This window comes from Ceratotherium simum, chromosome 8 (assembly GCF_057802395.1).
Source record: "Ceratotherium simum simum isolate JZ-2026a chromosome 8, ASM5780239v1, whole genome shotgun sequence".
In the NCBI taxonomy this organism is placed as follows: Eukaryota; Metazoa; Chordata; class Mammalia; order Perissodactyla; family Rhinocerotidae; genus Ceratotherium; species Ceratotherium simum.
This window is the reverse complement of record NC_141907.1, coordinates 31,549,559-31,569,265: the sequence shown is the minus strand read 5'-3', so window position 1 is coordinate 31,569,265 and position 19,707 is coordinate 31,549,559. Positions and strand designations below refer to the sequence as shown.

Sequence of the window (19,707 nt, the reverse complement as noted above, 5' to 3'; positions counted from 1 at the left end):
GAAAATACTATTTTTTTAAAAAGACAAACGTCATTAAATACCAAGGAAAGAGATCAAATTCAAGATGCCAAATTTAAACAAATCACTTTTGATCTTTCCCAGTGGTCCTCTGGGCATTCCATAACAAGAATGGACAAGGGCCAACTGCACACTGCCAGTGATGCTGAGGGTATGGTCACACAAATCCTCTTTGGAAGAATGATGGAGCCACCTCTTTGCCAGAGGCATCAACTTGAACCCTTCCAGCTTCTGAAATTCCACAGTACTAAGAATGCTCTTCAGAAACAGTGAAACTGAAAAAGGAAACAACATGGAAACACAAAGGTGCATTTATTCATGACCACGCCATCTAAATCTACTGAGTACAGGAATCAGGACCGGAGAAGGGACGAATCAGAACCTAAACAACAACAACAAAAACACCAGGACATTCGTCCCCCTGAATTGCAAGTCTTAGTTCAGAAGAATCCGCATGCTGGCAAGCCAGTTTCCTCCCTGAGAAGCACGCTTCACACACTTGGTTCTCTCCCTCCCGCATCTTCTGCATCTCTCAGTTAAGGCCTGGACAGTGTTGGGATGGTGTTGCAAGGTCTCCTCTGGAGCCATGCTCTGCGAGGTGCTGTCCCCTGCGCTGTCAGTCACCCGTGGGCTCGGGCTGTGTGAGGTCAGGCTCTGCACCGCTCAGCTCTGCAGCCTGCCTCTGAAGCTCCTCCACCGTCTGCAGCAGGGCCGACCTCTCCAGCTCTAAGGCGAGGGTAGCCTGCTTCAGCTTGCTTTCGCTGGTCAGAAGCTTCTCGACTGTGGCTTCGAGGCTTTGGATCCTACCATTTGCCACCTGGAGAATAAAAGAAGAAATGAGAATGGAGCTGTCCAGTGATAACACAGGCAGATCCACCATACACTCTGCTCTCCAGCCTTGAGGGTACTTTGGAGCCATATTTTGACAGAGACAGCCTAGTGTTTGTAATCAGTTCTTCTGGCCACACAACAAGACTACATTTCCCAGGTTCCCTTGCAAGTAGGCTGGGCCATCCTGAGATCCTCCAGCATTTTCTTCCCCTGCTGTGACTACTTTGGAAGTGACACGTTGAGATGGTGGCTTCAATGTGGAGGGAGCCCAATCCCCGAGTCACCCACTCCAGGGATGACAGCTCTGATATGGCCAAAGAATGTCGCATGAACAAGAGGTAGAGGTTCAAGGGCAAAAAGACTTCTGTTGTGCTAAGCCACCAAGATTTGGAGCTTTATTACCAGAGCACGGCCTGGCCTATGTTGACTAATACATATATTTACACGTACTAAGTGATTTCAGACTGATAGTTAAAACGGTTTCTGTGTAAAGGCCCAAGTAGTAACAGCTCTCTAATCTGAAATTCTTTTTATTTTCCTTACAGTAACGAGACATCACTATGCCAAGAAACCTGGGCATTTCCCCAAGAACACGTGTGGAGTGCTCACAATGGCCAAGCATTCTGCTCAGAGGTTCACATGCACGGTCTCACTGACTGGTCACCAGCACCACAGAGGTCAGCAGTGTCCTCACTCCCACCCAGTCTACACCCTCAGCCTAGCACATGATTAACGTCAGGTGCAACTTCTAGGTGCTTCTCTCTAGCAACAGTCCCTCCTCTCTCTAATCTACTAGGGCCAGCTTCTCGGGCAACAAGTGAAGCCGAGTGGTTTCCTGAGAGAACCACAGAAAGTACGACCTTTATGTTGCTGTCCCCGAGGGCTTTCTGGCCTATTCCTCAGCTCACAACTGCATCTGTAGTGCTCAGGTCACTGGGTCAGTAACGTACAGCTCTATCCTGTTAATCCAGTCCAGCCCTCAACGTGCCCCCGTTTATTTTAGGTGGGAAAAATGGTACATTTTTTTTTCCCATTCTCAAAACAAGGGAAACAGTTTTTTGAACAAGATAACACTCGTGCCAGACAAATAACTTATGACTCAAAGTCTAGCTCTGGCGGTTCCACTGGAATACTCAAAATAGAAGGATAAAAGGACTGAGATCCAAGTTTGTCAGCTTCCCGAGCAGGGGGTGGTCATGCTTGGTGTGCATCTCCAAGCAGTACTTTCTGATCCTCACAATCCTACCCATGGGCAAGCCTGGGCCAGGTCCCACCTCATCCCCACAAAGGACTCCTCATTCTCCAGTCCCACAGCATGCCCAGGTGTACCTCACAGCTTCAGAGTGAGCTGTTTTGCTGGTCATTTACTGCTCTGCATGAATGTCAGGTTTCCTCAGTAAGATGAAGCTCTTTTTTTTGTGAGGATGAACCTTTTTATTTTTTATTTATTTATTTTTTTTGTGAGGAAGATCAGCCCTGAGCTAACATCTGTTGCCAATCCTCCTCTTTTGCTGAGGAAGACTGGCCCTGAGCTAACATCCGTACCCATCTTCCTCCACTTTATATGGGATGCCACCACAGCATGGCTTGACAAGCAGTGCCGCGGCATGCACCTGGGATCTGAACCTGCGAACCCCGGGCCGCCACAGCAGAGTGCGTGCACTTAACTGCTATGCCACCGGGCCGGCCCCAGATGAAGCTCTTTCATGGAAGAAAGCATATCTCATCCTGCACACAGTCTGGCTTCCCAGAGCACCTAGCTCGTGGGCACTCAATGACTTGTGGTTATTACAGAAAATGTACGTCCGTTATTATCTGGCACCATTTGGCCTGTCTATGCAATCGTCTTAGGTATGCTGCTGGACAAAACAGGTTAAACAGTTTGGTCTCCAGCTGCTAGACAACATTCTTGTGTGATTAACAGAAAATAAATGCGACTTAGTATGTCTAAAACTCTTTGAAGAGAACAAAGCTGAAAATCACGTCAATTTTGATACCTTGGCAAAAAACCAAAGATTTATGTTAGAAAATTAAGTACTACTGTATTGAACACCTATCCTTGGACTCAGAAAATTGTTTAAAAATAAAAAAGGAAAGGAGGTGTCTCACAAAAAGAACTTACATAATCCAGCTGAAAGACAGTAAATCCATGTGACTCACAGAGGGTAATTGGAAAACCATATTCAAGCACCCACCAATTGACACACCACATCCCTATCCCAACTCTTTGAGAGGGGCAGTGTCTTATGAATCTTGGTGGCCCCTGGCACCCAGCACAGCAAAGACTCTAAATAATGGTGGACTGCCACAAGCTGCAGTCTTGAATGATACCTCTAGAAGCGCAGAGCCACTGGGTCAAGAGAAAGATCATTCCAAGGAGAACATCTGTATTACCCATTACCGCTTGATGCCTTTCTTGAAAAACGTTGATAACCGAGCAGCTTTTCACAACTCCCTCTCTTCACAAAACGGGTACAGTATCCCAGCAGCAACATAAAATTACTTCCACCCTCATCACAAAACAAACCACATGGGCATTAGCCCAATAAAATGAAGCTGTTATTCGAGTACTGCCTATCTTAACGAGCCAAATGCTTCAAATGCAAATCTGAGACTTGTTAGAACGGTTTCCATCGTGTTATATTTCAGGGACCTACTGTTTGGAAATCATTTACAATCACCACCTACACTGCAGACCTTTACAGGCCAGATAAGGCTCTATCCCTTTGAGTCTTCCCTTCCGGTTGTAGCTGAGACATCCTTGGGAAATCGTACACAGGCATATTTTCAGTTAGGACGTCTCAATCTCAGCGGGGAAAAAGAAGCTAAATTTCAGAATGTGACTGGTTGTTAGGACTGGGGGTAGAGAAAGCATTTTTCTTGGTTCCTCTACCGTAAACATCTACTAGGGTCTACTGGGATACATCCCTGCTGGGAGGAATGCATTTTAGACAAGGGTTGATTTATTCGGCTCTCAAATGCTGGCCTTTCTCACATCACTGCCAAGCTTGTGTCTGCAAAGTGGCAACTTTCTATGCAGAAAAATAAGAGGCTTAGATCAGGATGGAAAGCTTATTCTAAGGACAGCCTAGGAACACCATGAAATATGTATTTTTCTCTGCAGCAACTAAAAAAATTTTTTTAAACACCTCCAAAACATTACAGCATTAGCACCCATTTATGACCTTAAAAACGCAGACTGTATGGTTACCTTATTCCATTTGATTGGTAAAGGAGCCATGCTAAGAAGTTAGGTATTCTTTCTGTCCTTGTCACACAGACGAGGGAATCAGGACAGAGCAGGTTAGCAGTCTGTGCAAGGCGACAATGTGGTGGGGGCAGCAGCACATCTGGCAAGATCCAGGTCTCTGGACTGCACTCCCTCGCTCGCTCCATCTCACCCTTCTGCCTGCACAGTCTGTGTTTGCCTTTCTATTGTATGACCTCATCCACATTTATCCATGTTAAAATGGAAGCTTCTAGAGGGGCGAACTGTGTCCTTCATTAATCAAACCTTTGTGTTTGCAGCAAGGACTCACAAATCATGATCATATGCTCTGGTTTATTTTGTTGGTAGATTTCTGTGTCACTTTCCTCCTTTAATATCCCTCTGTGGACCTAGCTGGTTTCGCTCATGGAAGCTCAAAAGCCTTTGATTCTCCTGTCATTACAAAAAGCAAAATTGCTGGCAATCAGCTAATAGCACCACAGCATCCTAAACCCAAGTTCAACTCTGGGCCTGTTTCCTAAAACGCTTTGCGCAGAAACAGCCTCTTAGAAAGCTCCAGGACTCTCTGACCTCAGCAAAGGATAATCTGTCTGCCCCTAATAAAAAGGCCCAGTTCTCCTGGGATACCTTTGATCCCAATTATAAACACACTGGGGAGAAAAAGGTCCTGAGGTCATGGGAAAACCCAGCCTGCTGGTGCCTTTGGTGCGTTAATGAACTACCAGACAGTCGGGGTTCAGGAAGCCGCCTCATACATATTCTCTACCTGCAGTTGTTCAAGGAGGTCAAGGTTCTGTTTGCGTAAGCTGCTGTTGGTTTTCTCTAATTTGTCCATTCTTTGGTTGTCACTGAGAGGAGAGGAATCGATAAGTTCTTCTTGAAGCACGTGGTACTCAACTTCATAAGCTTGTAACTGTTTAGAGATGTCCATCTCAAACACCTGTTAAATACAGAAAAGTCACCAGGCACTGAACACGAGAACAATCAGACACACACCCCCACCCCCCACACTCACAGGTGATCATGTCAGTGAGCATCCACTAAGCACCCACTCTCTGCCTGCTACTCTCAGTGAAAACTAAGGAAAACTCTCTGCCCTGAAAAGGTAATAATTTTACTGGGGAAAAAATGATATAAGAAGCATTGAGAAATAAGCCTAAGGTAACAGTAAGAATGGGTCTCTGATACTCATTTTCCAAAAGCCAAAACCTTACTTTTGAAAAGGCTTACAAAAATTTAGTTTTAGTTCTTATTTCAGTACCTATTTCCTTTTTCTCTGAAAATTCTATTAGGTTAGATACATAAACTGTGGGTCAAAGGGAGAAAACAAAACAAAACAAAAGAATCATAGCCCTATTTGCCCAGTCACCAAGTCAAAGTTTATAGTTCAGTTGGGTTTTCAGCTGTTACAAGAACAGCTAAGTAATGGAACTGTTTACTGAAGAACCCTCCTTTGCACACAAAATATGCAGAAAAGAGCCAAAACCCAAATGTCACCCACACAGATGAGTGAATACGAAACAATGCCTGAGTTGCCTTCCTTCCCATAATAGTAACAGTGATGAAAAAAACCACCCGTGAGAAAAACAACCCCAGAGCACACAAGTGAGTGAGCTGTTCACGTCTGTACTTTCTCTTGGTGAGTGAGCCTGGTGGAAACAAGGCTGACGAGGGGGTCAGAAGGCAGATGCCGCTGCTGTCCAAGGCACCTCCTCTCTCTCCCATTATTTCTGTGGGATCACCCATGGGGCTGTGCCTCTCAGCAAGGAGCGAAACCCCAATGTGGATTTGGGGGATCTGCAACTTCAGTGACCACGTAAAAAAAAGCCAGCATGATCACAACACACACACAGAGAATGAAGTTAGACTTTACAAGAGCAGAAACTGACTTCACTGCATTTCCTTAAGAGAGACACTTCAACATAGTTAAAGTCAATGAAAAACTCATTTCCCCTGATGGCACCCTGTTAGCACTCAAAAACAGATGAGTCTTACCTTCCCTGAAATCAATTTTCAAAAACCACGTTTTCTTTCTCACCATTCCCAACAGTCTTATTTTCTCTTGAGATTAATTTTTCAGCTTCTTGGTTTTCACTTTAATTCAGTGGACAATACTAATGAGGCACAAAAGTCATTCTATGCTGAAAAACTAATACAGATTGTATTTGTGGCATGTGTATGAGCAGTTTACTGCCTTGATCTGATTCTCCGTTGTCCCTCAGAGTGACTGTGAGGTCAGCAGGGATGATCATGTTTACAGTCGAGGAAACTGACTCAGAGGCTTTGAGTCAGCCCTCGAATCGTGGCTCCAACTGGCAAATCACTGAACGACCTTGAGCAAGTGACTTGACCTCTCCCAGTCTCAGCTCCTGGCCTCCAGCAGGGGGTGAAAACACCCATCTCCCAGCATCGCTGAGGGAATTACACGAGACAACTCATGCAAGTTCTCAGCATGTGCCTGGCAGGTTGAGTAGCTGCTCACTTAGCTAAGGGATCTGCTTCCACACACTTGTCATGCAACCCTCACATTCAACCTTGTGCTTCAGCAAAATTACCAAGGATGCCACTTCATGGAACTTCTGAATAGCTCAAACAGAGTAAAAACCACAAACATTAAAACCGAGATTGCCATGGCATTAGTATGTAATTAGAAATATGGTGCAGAATAAATGTCATAGACACAGTTACTTCCCCCCGCCCCAAAGATTTATTTTTAAATGAGCTCCTAACCTGGAAAACCCAGGAACAAAACCTCTGGCCTTTTATACAGATTGATGCTCTAAGGTTAATGGCTCTCAGCTGTGCCCAAAGCCACACACTCTTTCAGGCCTCCATTAAGCCCTAGGAACCATCCTGGGTAATAATCAGCTCTGCTTAATTGCATCATTATCTTCTGGCTGCCAAAACACTTACAGCCCTTGATATTTTGCAGTTATGCCCCAGAATTTATCCCAAACCATGGCAGTATGTGGCTTGTGGTAAAAGGAGAGCCCTGGTCCTCAAACAATGCTTTTTCAAATTGCTATATATTTTTCATAACCATAATTATAAATGGTTTCATGGTATTGTACCAACTCACCATATAACCATGTTAATCCATTCATCAAGTTTTGGATATCTAGTTACTTGCAAGAGTTTTTGTTGTAAATGACAACTCTAAACATCCTTGTACATATTGCTTTCCCCATGTTTTGGATTATTTCCTAAGGATACATTCCAAGAAATGGGATTACTGAGTCAAAGGCTATGGATATTTCACTGGCTTGTGATACGTATTGCCAAATTACTTCCCAAGTGGGAATAATCAATGTACAATGCCATTAGCAACATACAAATGTGCCAGATACAGTATACCTTTGGCACTGTGTATTGGCATTAAAAAATTCCATTTTGTTAGTCAAGTAGGTAAAGCATTATATGTTCTTTAAATTTAAATTACGAAGCTAAATATTTTCCCAGATATTTGTTTACTAGATGAATCTCCTTTTTAGTGAATTATCTGTTTATGTTCTTGGCTTATTTGCTATTGGAGACTTAGTGTTTCTCTTTGCAGTCTGTGGACACTCAGTATAACGAAGCCATTAACCCTCATGTCTGCAGAACTAGCCACATACTTTCCATTTTCCCAATCCCCAGACCCTGCCCCCCAATCTGTTGGTCTCCGTGGCACACCAAAGGCTGGACAGTGGAGCAGTCTGCCTGGTTATGGGCAATAAGGAGGCGCAGAATCTGCAGTGAATTTAAAAACAATAATGAACCCAACTAAAAATTGGTCTGCTTTTTATTATCACCACATGCAAGCAATTCCAAACAATGCCAGTGGTAAAATACTCCTCCTCACTGTACCCCACCCTCTTGGTACAGCACTGATTGGCTGTTTAAAAAAGTACTCATTTTCAACAGTGCAAACTGCCCAAGGAGCGAGGGCTCCACCCAAGGGGAGAAGAGGCAGCCTCGCCACTGCGATTTTGAGGAGCATCTTCTGAACAAAGGAACGTTGTTAAGATTCTGGTTTCTATCCTACAAGCTCAACTAGAACAAAGAATTGCCCAGTGTGTTTACAATGAAGTTGCCCATAACAGAGCTTCTCAAATGTTCGTGTTGAGTGTGAACCCCCGGGGGATCTTATTAAAATGCAGATGCTGACTCAGCAGGGCTGGGGTGGGGCCTCAGATGCTGGTTTCTAACAAGTTTCTACATGATACAGTGACGGTGCTGGTCTGGGGCCACACTTTGAATACAGCCCAAAGGATGTTAAAAATAGGCTATCTGCCCGTCTTCCCAAGCGCCCCTTCAACTCTTTCTTACTTACCCTGACCCGAGGCTGCGCAGGCAGAGGCACTCACTGGGACAGGAACACAAACTGGCCTCCCTCTCTTCGTTTGTCATTCCCGGGGCTTCCTCCCTTCTTGGGTCAGAGGATTTTATGGCTTATATTCAACTGACAGTTAATTCACACTGAGGAACTACCACAGGGCCTTCAGAGACCCTTGCCCTTCTGCTCTGGACTCGGTCAATTCTGAATCTGCCCCTCTGGGGCTGCTCCCAGCCTGTCCAGAGCTGGAGCTCCAGAGCCCTGTCCTTAGCTACTTCCTCTCCCATCCTGGAGGCAGGCTGTGTCCCACTGCTCAAGCTGAGGCCATCCATAGAGAGGGCATTTGATGAAATGGAGCCATGGCTATCACAGAGGACCACCCAGACCCCACCCCATCCATACACAGGACAGAAGGTTCAGTCGTGTGCAGTTAATGCATCTGTCACTTCCACCCTGTGAACCTCCAAGATTTGAGCCTGGGGGTTCTCTAAGGCAGCAGAGGAACTGCACTGCATCTCAGGCCTCATCCCTGAGTAGGACTTGAGACTAGAGCACCCTCTGGAGGGGAGGAGACAGTGAGAGGGCAGAAAGCCTGACAGCACTCAGATGTTTAGTTCCACATGAAAAACATGAGAGGGGAAGAGGGCAGAGAGCTGCCTGGCATTATAACTGTTTCTCATCAAGACTTTGCAGAATGAAAACCTGGGCCCTGAAATGTAGATTTTGTGTTCCCTACACTGCCCTCTCCCAATCTCCAACGTCCCCTAAAAAGCTGAACCTGTCAGGCATCTAGAATTTCTCTCTCTCACTCCCGTGCCTTTGCGTCTGCTGTGGTCAGGGGTCAGCAAACTACAGCCTGTGGACTGACTGTGTCCCACTGCATGGGACAGATTATTTATTTTTGTAAATAAAGTTTTACTGCAACAATTTCATTTCTATACATACTACCTGTGGCTGCTTTTGTGCTGCAAAGGCACAGTTGAGTGGTTGCAGAGACCTTATGGCCCACAAAGCCTAGAATACTTACTATCTGGCCCTCTATAGAAAATGTGTGCGACCCCTGACTTAGCTCATTCTTTTAGGCCCGGCTGAAACCCCTTCGATTCTCAACCGGCAGCACGCACTCACTCCACCAGCCTGGCTCCTATAAGCCTTTGCACAAGCACCACTGTAGTTCTTACCATACTTGAAATTACTGGATGACATCGTTATTTTCTGCATAGGATGGGCTTTGGTGTCAGAGAGACAGATTACCTTCTTGGCTCCACCACTTTATACAGGGTGCTGGGCATGTTACTCTCTCCATGCCCAGTTTTTCCCATCTAAAAACGTAGGGATTATGGGGCTGGCCCGGGGGCTAGCGGTTAAGTTCATGTGCTCCGCTTTGGCAGCCCAGGGCTCGCAGGTTCAATCCCGGGCTCAGACCTATGCACTGCTTGTCAAGCCATGCTGTGGCGGCATCCCATATAAAGTAGAGGAAGATGGGCATGGATGTTAGCCCAGGGCCAATCTTCCTCACCAAAAAAAAAAAAACAAAAAAACAAAAAAACCCGGGGATTATAACACATGTCCCAGAGTCGTTAAGGAGTCAGTGGAATAAAGGATTACGTGTTCAAAACAGCTGCCTAAAACAAATCAGGTAGACACACACAAAACTGTTCTGTCTCTGTGTTGTGCCCATTTCCATTCTTCCAGCATTTAAAGATACCTGATACTCTCAATAAGTAACCTTTTACAGAAAAGAGGGAAAATATGGGACTTTTTTTCCTGAGGCTCAGTATCTGGGAGGTAAACTGAATGTCAGCCGAGACTGCCTGCCTTAGAGCCAGGAGCTAGGAGCCAAGTCAAGCCACTCCCTGGGCACAGACACTGCTGTAGGCCCTGTGTCTGACCCGGCAGGCATAACATACACATGTGTTCAGTGAAAGCTCTAAATGGGAATAAACGCACGCAAATGCCATAAGTTAAAGAATCACAAGGGTGGAGAATTCAGTATTAAGGTACAGGTAAAATACAGAAAACTCTGTAATTAGACGACACCCGGAGGTACCTGGCGGGGTTGAGTAGCTGCTAATGCACTTTGAGGAGAGAGGACCAGAGTCTGAAACCTTCTCCTCCCCAACTCTGCAGCAGGGTTATTGTGGGCAGTTAATTAACCACTCTAAGCCCCAGGTTCCTCATGGGTTAAAACCACCCCTCCTCTCCGGAATGCGGTCATGACCAAATGAGATCATGTATATATACAGATTCACACAGAACCTGGCAAAAAGTAGGGCTTCAATAAGCCAAAGCTATTCACACTGAGAGGAACGTGCCAGGGAAGTTAAATACAGAGAGATGCAGAGCCTATCAATTAACTAAAGACGAGGAGGAAGAGCGGAAAAGAACTGCTCTTTCACACAGGCATACGAAATGTGCAGAGGTCCAAACTAACCATCGGGATGAAATCCGCTCCCTTTTCCAAGCCAGACTTGCTTCTTTTTCTGTGCTCAACACCTAAGGAGGGGCAGCAAATGACATCACAAATGCTGCATCTGGGTGCAATCCACGTGAATCACTGGACTCCTCTTGAACTATCAGAAATTCTCGGAATGAGGATTTTTTAAAAAATAGCTTTATTTCACTATCTGTTTTTACCTAATTGCTCTGTTTTCGTTATATTTGGAGCAGGTAAGGTAAGTTCTAGGCTTATGAGAGGCCTGACTGATGACTCTGCAGTGCCCTGATGCAGAAATCTCTTCCAGAGCATTCTTAGCCATCCAACTTCTGGACACTTCCAATGGTGACCTCATCCCCTCTACTAAGCAGCTCAGTCCTTCATAGTCAGCAGTCACTACTGGAAGATTCTTCGTTATAGAGTCAAAATCTGCTCCCACCCCTAACCCAGACCATTTAACAACTGGTCTAGTTGTAATTCCCAGCTCAGTTCACCCTTCACCTCTAACATTTCAGACAGTAATGGTACCACTGTACACAGAAACCAGAGGTGCTGAAACCACAGACGTGGAAGTGAATTCTATTTAAAAAAAAAAACACACACACACATCATGAAACAAATATAGAATACATACTCTCTATCACAACTTTGCTATCAGAGTTATTTTTTAAAAATTCCAATTAATATCATTCAGCAGAAAAATCAAAGCACTCATTTTACAAAAGCCTTGCATTGAGTAAACGTATGTATTTCAGAACAACAAATGACTAGGGGTGAAACCTCTTAATTACAAGAAACTGAGAATTTGTGCTGGTTATCATACCTAAACACTACCACCGTGTTTCCATGTGGCATTTCCCCATTACACTTAGCACATGCACACTCAGACACGCATTTAATCACTGAACACACATTTGTGACGTGTCTCCTACACGCCAGGCATCACACAAGATGCTGCTCAGAATACAAAGGGGCAGGAAATAGGCCCTGCTCAAAAAAAGGAAAAAAGAAAAAAATTTAAGCTTCTACATATTCAGGATTGCTTAAGCCTTTGGAAGGTTCGAACGGAATCATACCTGATTGATGGTCTTTTCCATTTGCACCAAGCCCAGATTGGGGAGTGTGTTTTTTATAAAGTCAACTATGGTTTCCAGATTTTCATGCTGCAGAATCAAGGGCTTATGGCTTCCCAACAAACTTAACGCCACTTTAAACATGACCTCTGATCCCTGAAGGAAGATCATATCTGGGAAAACACAGAAATGCAAGAAGTTAAACCAGACCAGTTTCTGATGAAATACCACTCCATTTTCTTTTCTGTACATCATAGAGCAGGACGGTGGGAAACGTAAACCCAAACTGCAAACTTTAAGAGCATGATATTTCAGATAGAGTTGTCAAGATAACAGTGCAATATTTGAATACTGCAAATAATACAAAAAAAAAACAAAAACATACTGCTAAGATTTTATCACAGGTTCAGATGATTGTTTTTTTTTGCTCCAAAAATATATTAAATTTAAGCATGCTTTAAAAGTTAAATGGAGGGCCGGCCCCATGGCTTAGCGGTTAAGTGCACGCGCTCCGCTACTGGCGGCCCGGGTTCAGATTCCGGGCGCGCACCGACGCACCGCTTTTCCAGCCATGCTGAGGCCGCGTCCCACATACAGCAACTAGAAGGATGTACAACTATGACATACAACTATCTACTGGGGCTTTGGGAGAAAAAAAAAAGGAGGAGGATTGGCAATAGATGTTAGCTCAGAGCCGGTCTTCCTCAGCAAAAAAGAGGAGGATTAGCACGGATGTTAGCTCAGGGGTGATCTTCCTCACAAAAAAAAAAAAAGAGAAAAAGAAGTTAAATGGAGAAAAAGAAAACTTTTTATTAGTCTATTTTTCCAGGAATGCTCTGGATTTTAAAGTAGTTACTAAAACATATGTTTTTATGGCCCAAACTGAAAGATTTTTATAGATACAACATCAGAAATTAAGATGGAAAAAATGTCTCTGCTTCCTCCGTTGAAATAAGGGGAATTAAAAGATCTCTAAAAACTGTAAAAAGTCTGCACAATTGCAAAAGTACATTATTAAATACTTACAAGTAGACCAAATTTTAGCATAAAATGGAATAAAAAACATTTTTTCCTCTAAGGAATTCAAAGAACTCTGTCAAAGCTTTTTTCTAGTTCTTGCCATATTTTTTTTAGAACAGTTGGCAAACGTCAGGAAATCTACACCGACCGTACACAGGGAGGGCGAGCGCAAGCGGCCAAGGCAACTGGCAAGCAGGCAGCCCAGGCCTGGACCCCCTTCCTCATGGAGGTGAAGCCACTGAGACAGAGACTGAAGTGTCCTTGGGCTAAAGCACAGCCCTAATAACTAATTGTTGGGTGACTACATTCAGGCATGTTACCTAACAACTGGAACAACAATGTAAGAAAAACTACAGTTTTAAAGATGATCAGAGGCAACTGTCAATGTTTCTTTTCTCTCTTTTGTTTTTGTTGCAGGATAATGGAAGAGACAAAGTTGTAAATTTCAGTAAGTCAAGTAAGACAAAAGCAGGTGAGAGAAGACTCCCCAGCACGTGTCTCTCTAGGTGGTTTAGTGTGATGACAATGTAAAAGCCGCTAAGAAACAGGAAGGCAAAGGCTGGATGCTGCTGTGCGAACGGGAAATGTGTCTGCGTCAGAATAGTTTGTGGACAGCACACAGGAGAGACTCGGCCAGCTGGGTTAGCCATGGTGATGCTCTGTGACCTTCACAAAGGCCTTAACCAGCCCTAAGCAATGACGCCGCTGAGATCAGCCTGTCCCTCGCACAGAGCTCAGCCACAGTTCCCGCAAACAACGCCACTGCTCATGGTTCACGGCGGCCCCAGGACACTGGAAAGGATGCATGCTGCCTCCTTAGGTTTGGCTGTAGAGGCTGCAAAGATACATTAGAGAACTGATTGTATCTTTGAAATCTGAGCTTCTTAGGGGAAGTTTTACCTGTCTCAAGGCAGCGCTATGGCAGAATACTCCTGTGAAATGTCTGCTTTATAAAACATACAGTCTACCCATGTAATTCACCACCACAGCAAATAAAAAGATCTAAAATAGCACTATCACCAAGATGTATTTTTAAACAGAAATGATATTTCCCAAAACAAAACAAAGTAAATTTGAAGTTTCTGTGGTTTAGACAGTAAGATTTCCTTTCAATATATGAACATTTATAGCTGAACAAAAATTGATGGCATTATCAGAATAAATATCAAGACATTCTGCGCAGGGCTCCTGGGGAAAGGACTGCACGGTCAGAGCAATGACTGGCTATAGCTCGGTATCTTTAGATGCTGAGGGACAAGTATCTTAAAACTAGATACAGTACCACATCTAAGCCAACTAAAATAAATTATTATTGGGGAACTTTCATGAGCATAATCAAATATGCAATCCACATCAGCAGTCTCTAAGGTTAACAACAGGTCTTCCAAGTTTTATTCCTTTAGGATCTTGGCTTTTATAACAAATCTACTGAGTAGAATGCTTGTTACGAGTCTAAACTAAGACTTTTGGGACTGTATGAAGAAAATAAAAGGAAGTGTGGAAGTTTTTATTTATTTATTTTTTTAACTCTATTGGTATGTTAAAGAAATAAAACATTAGCCTGGACATGTTTATTTCATTAGATCTACTGCTGTATTTAATGTAACAATAAAGAAATCTTTCCTAATGCTGTCCAACACCTTAGGAACACTCTTATCCGCTGAGAAGTTTCTCTGCTTCAGGTTAACAAGCGTTCACTGAGCATTGGGTATAAGCCAGGCATCGTCCTGGGCTCTGGGGATTAAGCCATGAACAAAGCACAAAGAATAAACCACCGAGACACCACAACTATCCGTTTCGTAGAGTTATGCCCAGGGTATTATGAGAACAAAAGGGAAGACAGAAGTCCAAGAAGAGGTGGCTGGCAAAGCAAGTCTAGAAGAACCAATAGAAACCTGCTAGGTGAGAAGCCAGGGGATATTACTCTGAGCAGAAGGAAAAGAAGGTGTAAACGCAGAGAGGCGTGAAAGAACCACATAGCGCGTGCAGGAGCCTGAAAAGAGCATGGTAAGCCCAGAGCTCTGGCTGCAGGGAAAGACGGGGGCCAGACCTCAAGGGCTTTCTGCCCAGGCCTTGCGTTCTAACTACCCAGCGCACTAGGGGTCACCGAAGGCTTTCTGTTCCTTTTTTCTGAGTAGGTAAGCGCACTGGTAAGGGGATGATGTTAACGAGATCCACGTCATGGGGCTGATCCTCGCAAGGGTGAGCTAGCTTTAGACAGAGAAAAGCCACCTTCTGCGAGCTACTGGCAAGACCACGCTGATTCCCACCAGCAGACTCACAAGTGCGTGCTGCCAGCAGTGAGATGCTCGATTCATCAGCACTCCTGGAGGCCAGCTCCAGGCACCATCTTGCTGAAGACAAGCCGGCCAGTTGTCCACACTAGTGAGACTGGGAAAGCTCAGCCCTAGAAACTTCTGTTAGACTAGGGAGGTCTCAAGTAAGGAGTTAATGTGGCTGCACAATGAAGGAATGTGCCTGACAGGTTGAAGGACGGATCCTTCAAAGTTTTGCTTGGAGGAAGTGGCTCCTAAATTTATCTGACTACACGTGTGGCGCAATATCTATATGCTTTAAACAGTGAGTGCATTTTTCTCCCTCTGGAAATTTAAAAAAATTAAATAATTTTTAAATAACAGTAAAGAAAAATGTTACCCACAAACTCACTGCCCCAACCCAATTATTTTCATTTTGCCCATCTTCTTCACACATTTACATTATGAAATTTTTTTAAAAAAACAATAATCTCCTTGGGAAAAAGTGAGTTAATTTCCCACATTTGAAAATCACTGCAGAAGAAAGTGAACAGCTGGAGCAGTGGCCTAGCTCAACACTGTGGCCAACTTCCTTTCTTCTCTCCTTTTTCAAGTCACCTAGAAACAGGCAAAGGGTTTTATCAGGCAGGAAGTAGAGGGACCCTTAAATTCAGCTGACTCCACCACTCTGCCAATTACTTGCTGAGAATAATGCAAATAACTACTTTCCTTTGAAGATACCTCAGCAGCCCTGTTATTGTGTTAACGTGTATGGCAACTCTATTTGAAACTCCCCAGGATATAAAAGTGCAATTTTCCTATGGGGGAAAATGATAAACGCCAAGCACGAGGCCAGTAAGCAAACTCGTACTCCATCTCTTCTCCCGCCGGCTTTGTCTTGGTCCAGGGCAATCCCTCTCCTTAACCTTCTCCTGGGAGGCTATAGTCCTCCAGGTGTGACACCCCTACATTCCTACCAGGAACAGGTGGGAGGGAGATGAAAGATGACAGCGTTGCAGCAGAGCAACAGCACAAACAGATTTTGCAAAAACTCACTTCGTCACCACTGGATCACGTTACCCGAGGAGCCATTTTTCCTGGCCGTAAAAACAATCTTGTTTTCCCAGTCTGTTTCAGTCCTAAAGCCTCTCTGAATCCTTCCCTATATTACAGGTGGCTTCTGTGTTTTTTGCCAAACACTTAGTTTTTATATTCCACCTCCTCTCTCACCTACTTGGCAGCACAAACATCAGGAGCCTGATACTGCAGCCTCCTCCTCCACGAGGAGCAGCCCAGGTCCTATTTTCCAGATTTTTTCCAAAGGCAGACAATTAGAAGGTGAACAGAGCAGGCATCTCTCTCAGGACCCCTCTATACCCAAACTGGAAAAATGCAGGAGGAGGCTATTTTACATCATGTGACACCCAGAGAGAAGGACTGACATTCAGAAAAGCATGATTACCATGTGAAGGTTAAGCCACACACATTATTGGCAACTGTCCCTCCAAGTACATTACACTTAATTTGAGGTAATCTACTAATATACGAGCTATGCTGACTGCACGCTGAGAATCCTTTACTTGTATATAAAATAGTGAATAGTTAACAATAGTCCATTTGTTTTTTGGGTTTATCTAGGCCTGAAGGCTTATAATGAAATGGGCTTCAGGCCAAAAAAGACTACAGGGTATGAATGGCAGGCTTTGGGATTTAAAACGAAGCTATTCACCATCATGGAGCTAAACAAACACGGTTCAAGTCACCTACGCTACATACAGAAATGGTTTTTAAGAAACGTAACTTGTCTACGGAACCTACTAATAAAACAGTTTTTCAGGACTGATAGATGGGATGGACTGTGCAAAAAAACAGCAGTTTTTGCAAAATGACATCACAACACAATGCTGCCTTGAGTTTCTACTTCCTGCCTATAATCTGAGGAGCCAGAGCCCTTAGCCAGCTGGACATGAACCCACTTAGGACAGCATGGGTCTGTGGGATCCAGGAATTACACAGACACTGGCATCCTTATGCATAATGTATAAGAAACTCCAAGACCTACCACTAACTATATAATATAGAGAAAAATATCCTTTTACTGGCTTCAGCTTTTATTTATGAAGACATTAGGATGAACTTCATAGTTTCGAATATTCTGCAACAGAAGGGCTGTCATTTCCAAAGCAGAGTGTGTTTGTTGTTAAAGCCTCTTATGCACTTATGCAGCCTAAGGACAGAGTTTCTCCTAGAGCTTTACGGCCCTGGAGCCCAGAACTCTCTGCCTATAGCTGGGGGCAGTGATAACTCAGCCCCTCCTGCACAGGCCTCTTTGTAGAATTTTCCTCACAAACAGTGTAATTCGATGCTTGAGCTGTTTTCAAACCATTAACAACACTCCCTCCATGCCCTTTCAATCTTCACTCCTCTCCATTACCCTGAAAAATGCAGTAGAGAACCAGGAGGAAAGTAAGGTGGACTAACAATTTTAATTTCCAGAGTGAGAAACACAGAAATTTGGGTAAAGAAAGACTGAAGCCTACACCTAAAGGTCTTACAGTTTCTGTGACTCTTTTGTTAGTAAACTAAGCAGAAAATTTTGAGGCTTTTAGTTATCTTTTTTTTTTAAACTATGGTATAAAACCTTGATGAAATCTCACTAACGATTTATTTAACCAGGAGAGAGTTTTTAGTATCTATTTTTTTCAACGATTATTTTTTTAGGGACAGAAAATAAAAATCAATTTCGGAAGGTAGTTATGAGAAAAAGAAGGTAATGAATATTTTAAGAACATGGATTCTTCTAGTAAAGTCAAATGGGGAAGTCTTTAAAAGTTCCTGTGGACAGAAGTGAGTAATAATAAAAATCTAGTACTTTGGAGGGAAAAGGAGGAGAGAAGACAAATCAAAGCCCATTCACATTAAAAAGCAAATTTTAGGATTTCTAGAATTTGGACATATAAGCTGTCTTCCCCGAGTATGCGTAAAGCAGTACTCTCTCAATGTTTTCGAACATTCCCTTTAAGATGCTAATTCTAAAAACAAATCTAAAAAAGTATAAGATGACAGGTTTTTAAGCTAGCAAGTGACTGAACATAAATGATACTTTAAAACAACTTAACATGTGATAACTATCAATTTTTTAATAACCTCCTCCTCCACATTAAAAAAATAAAAATAACATGAATTGTCAAAATTACTATTCCATTCTGAAGTAGGGAAAACACACTATATAAGAATTGACTGGGTGTTCACTCGGCTCCTGGTATCCAAGAGGGTGCACTGGTCCCTGCCATCTCAAGGCAGTTTTTTAAAATTTTTATTTTTTATTTTTCTATTGAGGTATAGTTTTGAGACTCTGCACACGAACACCTGTTTAACTTTGACGGAGACAATCTTCTTAAAAAGTAAATAGAGAAAACAGGAGATGGTCTGAAATGTGAACAACCTATGGTTGCGGTGGGGCACAGAAGTGGAAGCAGCTGTCACAACATTCGGGAAGATGAGGCAGGGGTCACGTGAGGATGGAACAGTGAGTCACTCATTGACACAGAGGTGTCTTCAAGAGCGGGACCGCAGAGAAAATGAAGAGCCAAGGGTAGGGAAAGAGGAGATGCGAAGGGAATCTAGAAAGAAGAGCAGCCCAGAAGTCATCGGTTGAAAAGTTTTAAGGAGCTATCAGTAAACAGAGTCACGGGCCAGAGAGGTTGAGGAACATGATTCATGACAGATGTGCCTGGAATACATGCATGGAGCTCCTTGGCCAGGTCTTTAAGATGTCTGCTCCAGGGACAGCCAGGTGGTGAGGAAACTGGGTCTAAATCCCACAAGATGAAGGCATCTAGGGAAGCCCAATGATCATCAGAAGTTAAGCACGTCTTGAAATGCACAAAACCCAATGCTGACTAAACTCAGAACGTAAACAGTACCTTGTTCTTGTGGAAGACAGGTATAAAAGGAAGGAGACCCAGCGCGGAGTGACAATAAATGTTTCTCACCTAACATGAGGATGCTGGTTCTGGCAGACAGATTTACACACACTTACCAAAGACTCTGGCTACAAATCCCAATGGGAACTGTGAGGCAAACACGGTGAGAAACCAGGGGGCAGCATAGAGGCTGGGGCCAATCTCGTGCTCCTCGAGGTGATTGTAAAGGTCTCTGTGGTAGTCGTGGAGAAGCCTTGAGAGCTGGTACATCTGGATCTGTGGGGATACACGCACACAGGTGTCAGAACTAAATATCTGCCACATGTATTCAGTTACCTATCCCACTCACGAGGGGTAAGAGAGGAGTTACTAGAACTTGAAACATTCCATCTGAACTGTGATATCCACTGATCTCAACTACTCCTTTATCTACCAAGCGTTTACGGGTGCCTGCTGCACGCGAGGCACCGGCTGGGCGCAGGCCCAGAACACTCATGTTGGGTCTTCTCCTACCACTTCCTTTCTTTTTACTGTCCCCTTGTGTTCCTTGGGTAAGAGAACCTAAACATCTGTCTTGTGAAAACATTTCTCAAATTCTCTTAC

General features: G+C 43.8%; 1 protein-coding gene across 5 annotated transcripts in view; it reads right to left on the bottom strand.

Moving 5' to 3' along the window:
- Positions 1-313: 313 nt before the first annotated feature.
- TBC1D1 (TBC1 domain family member 1) overlaps positions 314-19,707 on the bottom strand; it is a 215,662-nt gene continuing 196,268 nt past the window's right edge. For all 5 annotated transcript variants that reach the window (XM_014786740.2, XM_087434180.1, XM_014786744.2 and 2 more), the window contains 4 exons: positions 19,221-19,380; positions 11,907-12,076; positions 4,845-5,018; positions 314-835 (listed from right to left, as the gene is read on the bottom strand). In XM_014786740.2, the coding sequence (XP_014642226.2) occupies positions 635-835; positions 4,845-5,018; positions 11,907-12,076; positions 19,221-19,380 (705 nt within the window). In that variant the 3' untranslated portion in view covers positions 314-634. The remainder of the gene's footprint in view (positions 836-4,844; positions 5,019-11,906; positions 12,077-19,220; positions 19,381-19,707) is intronic.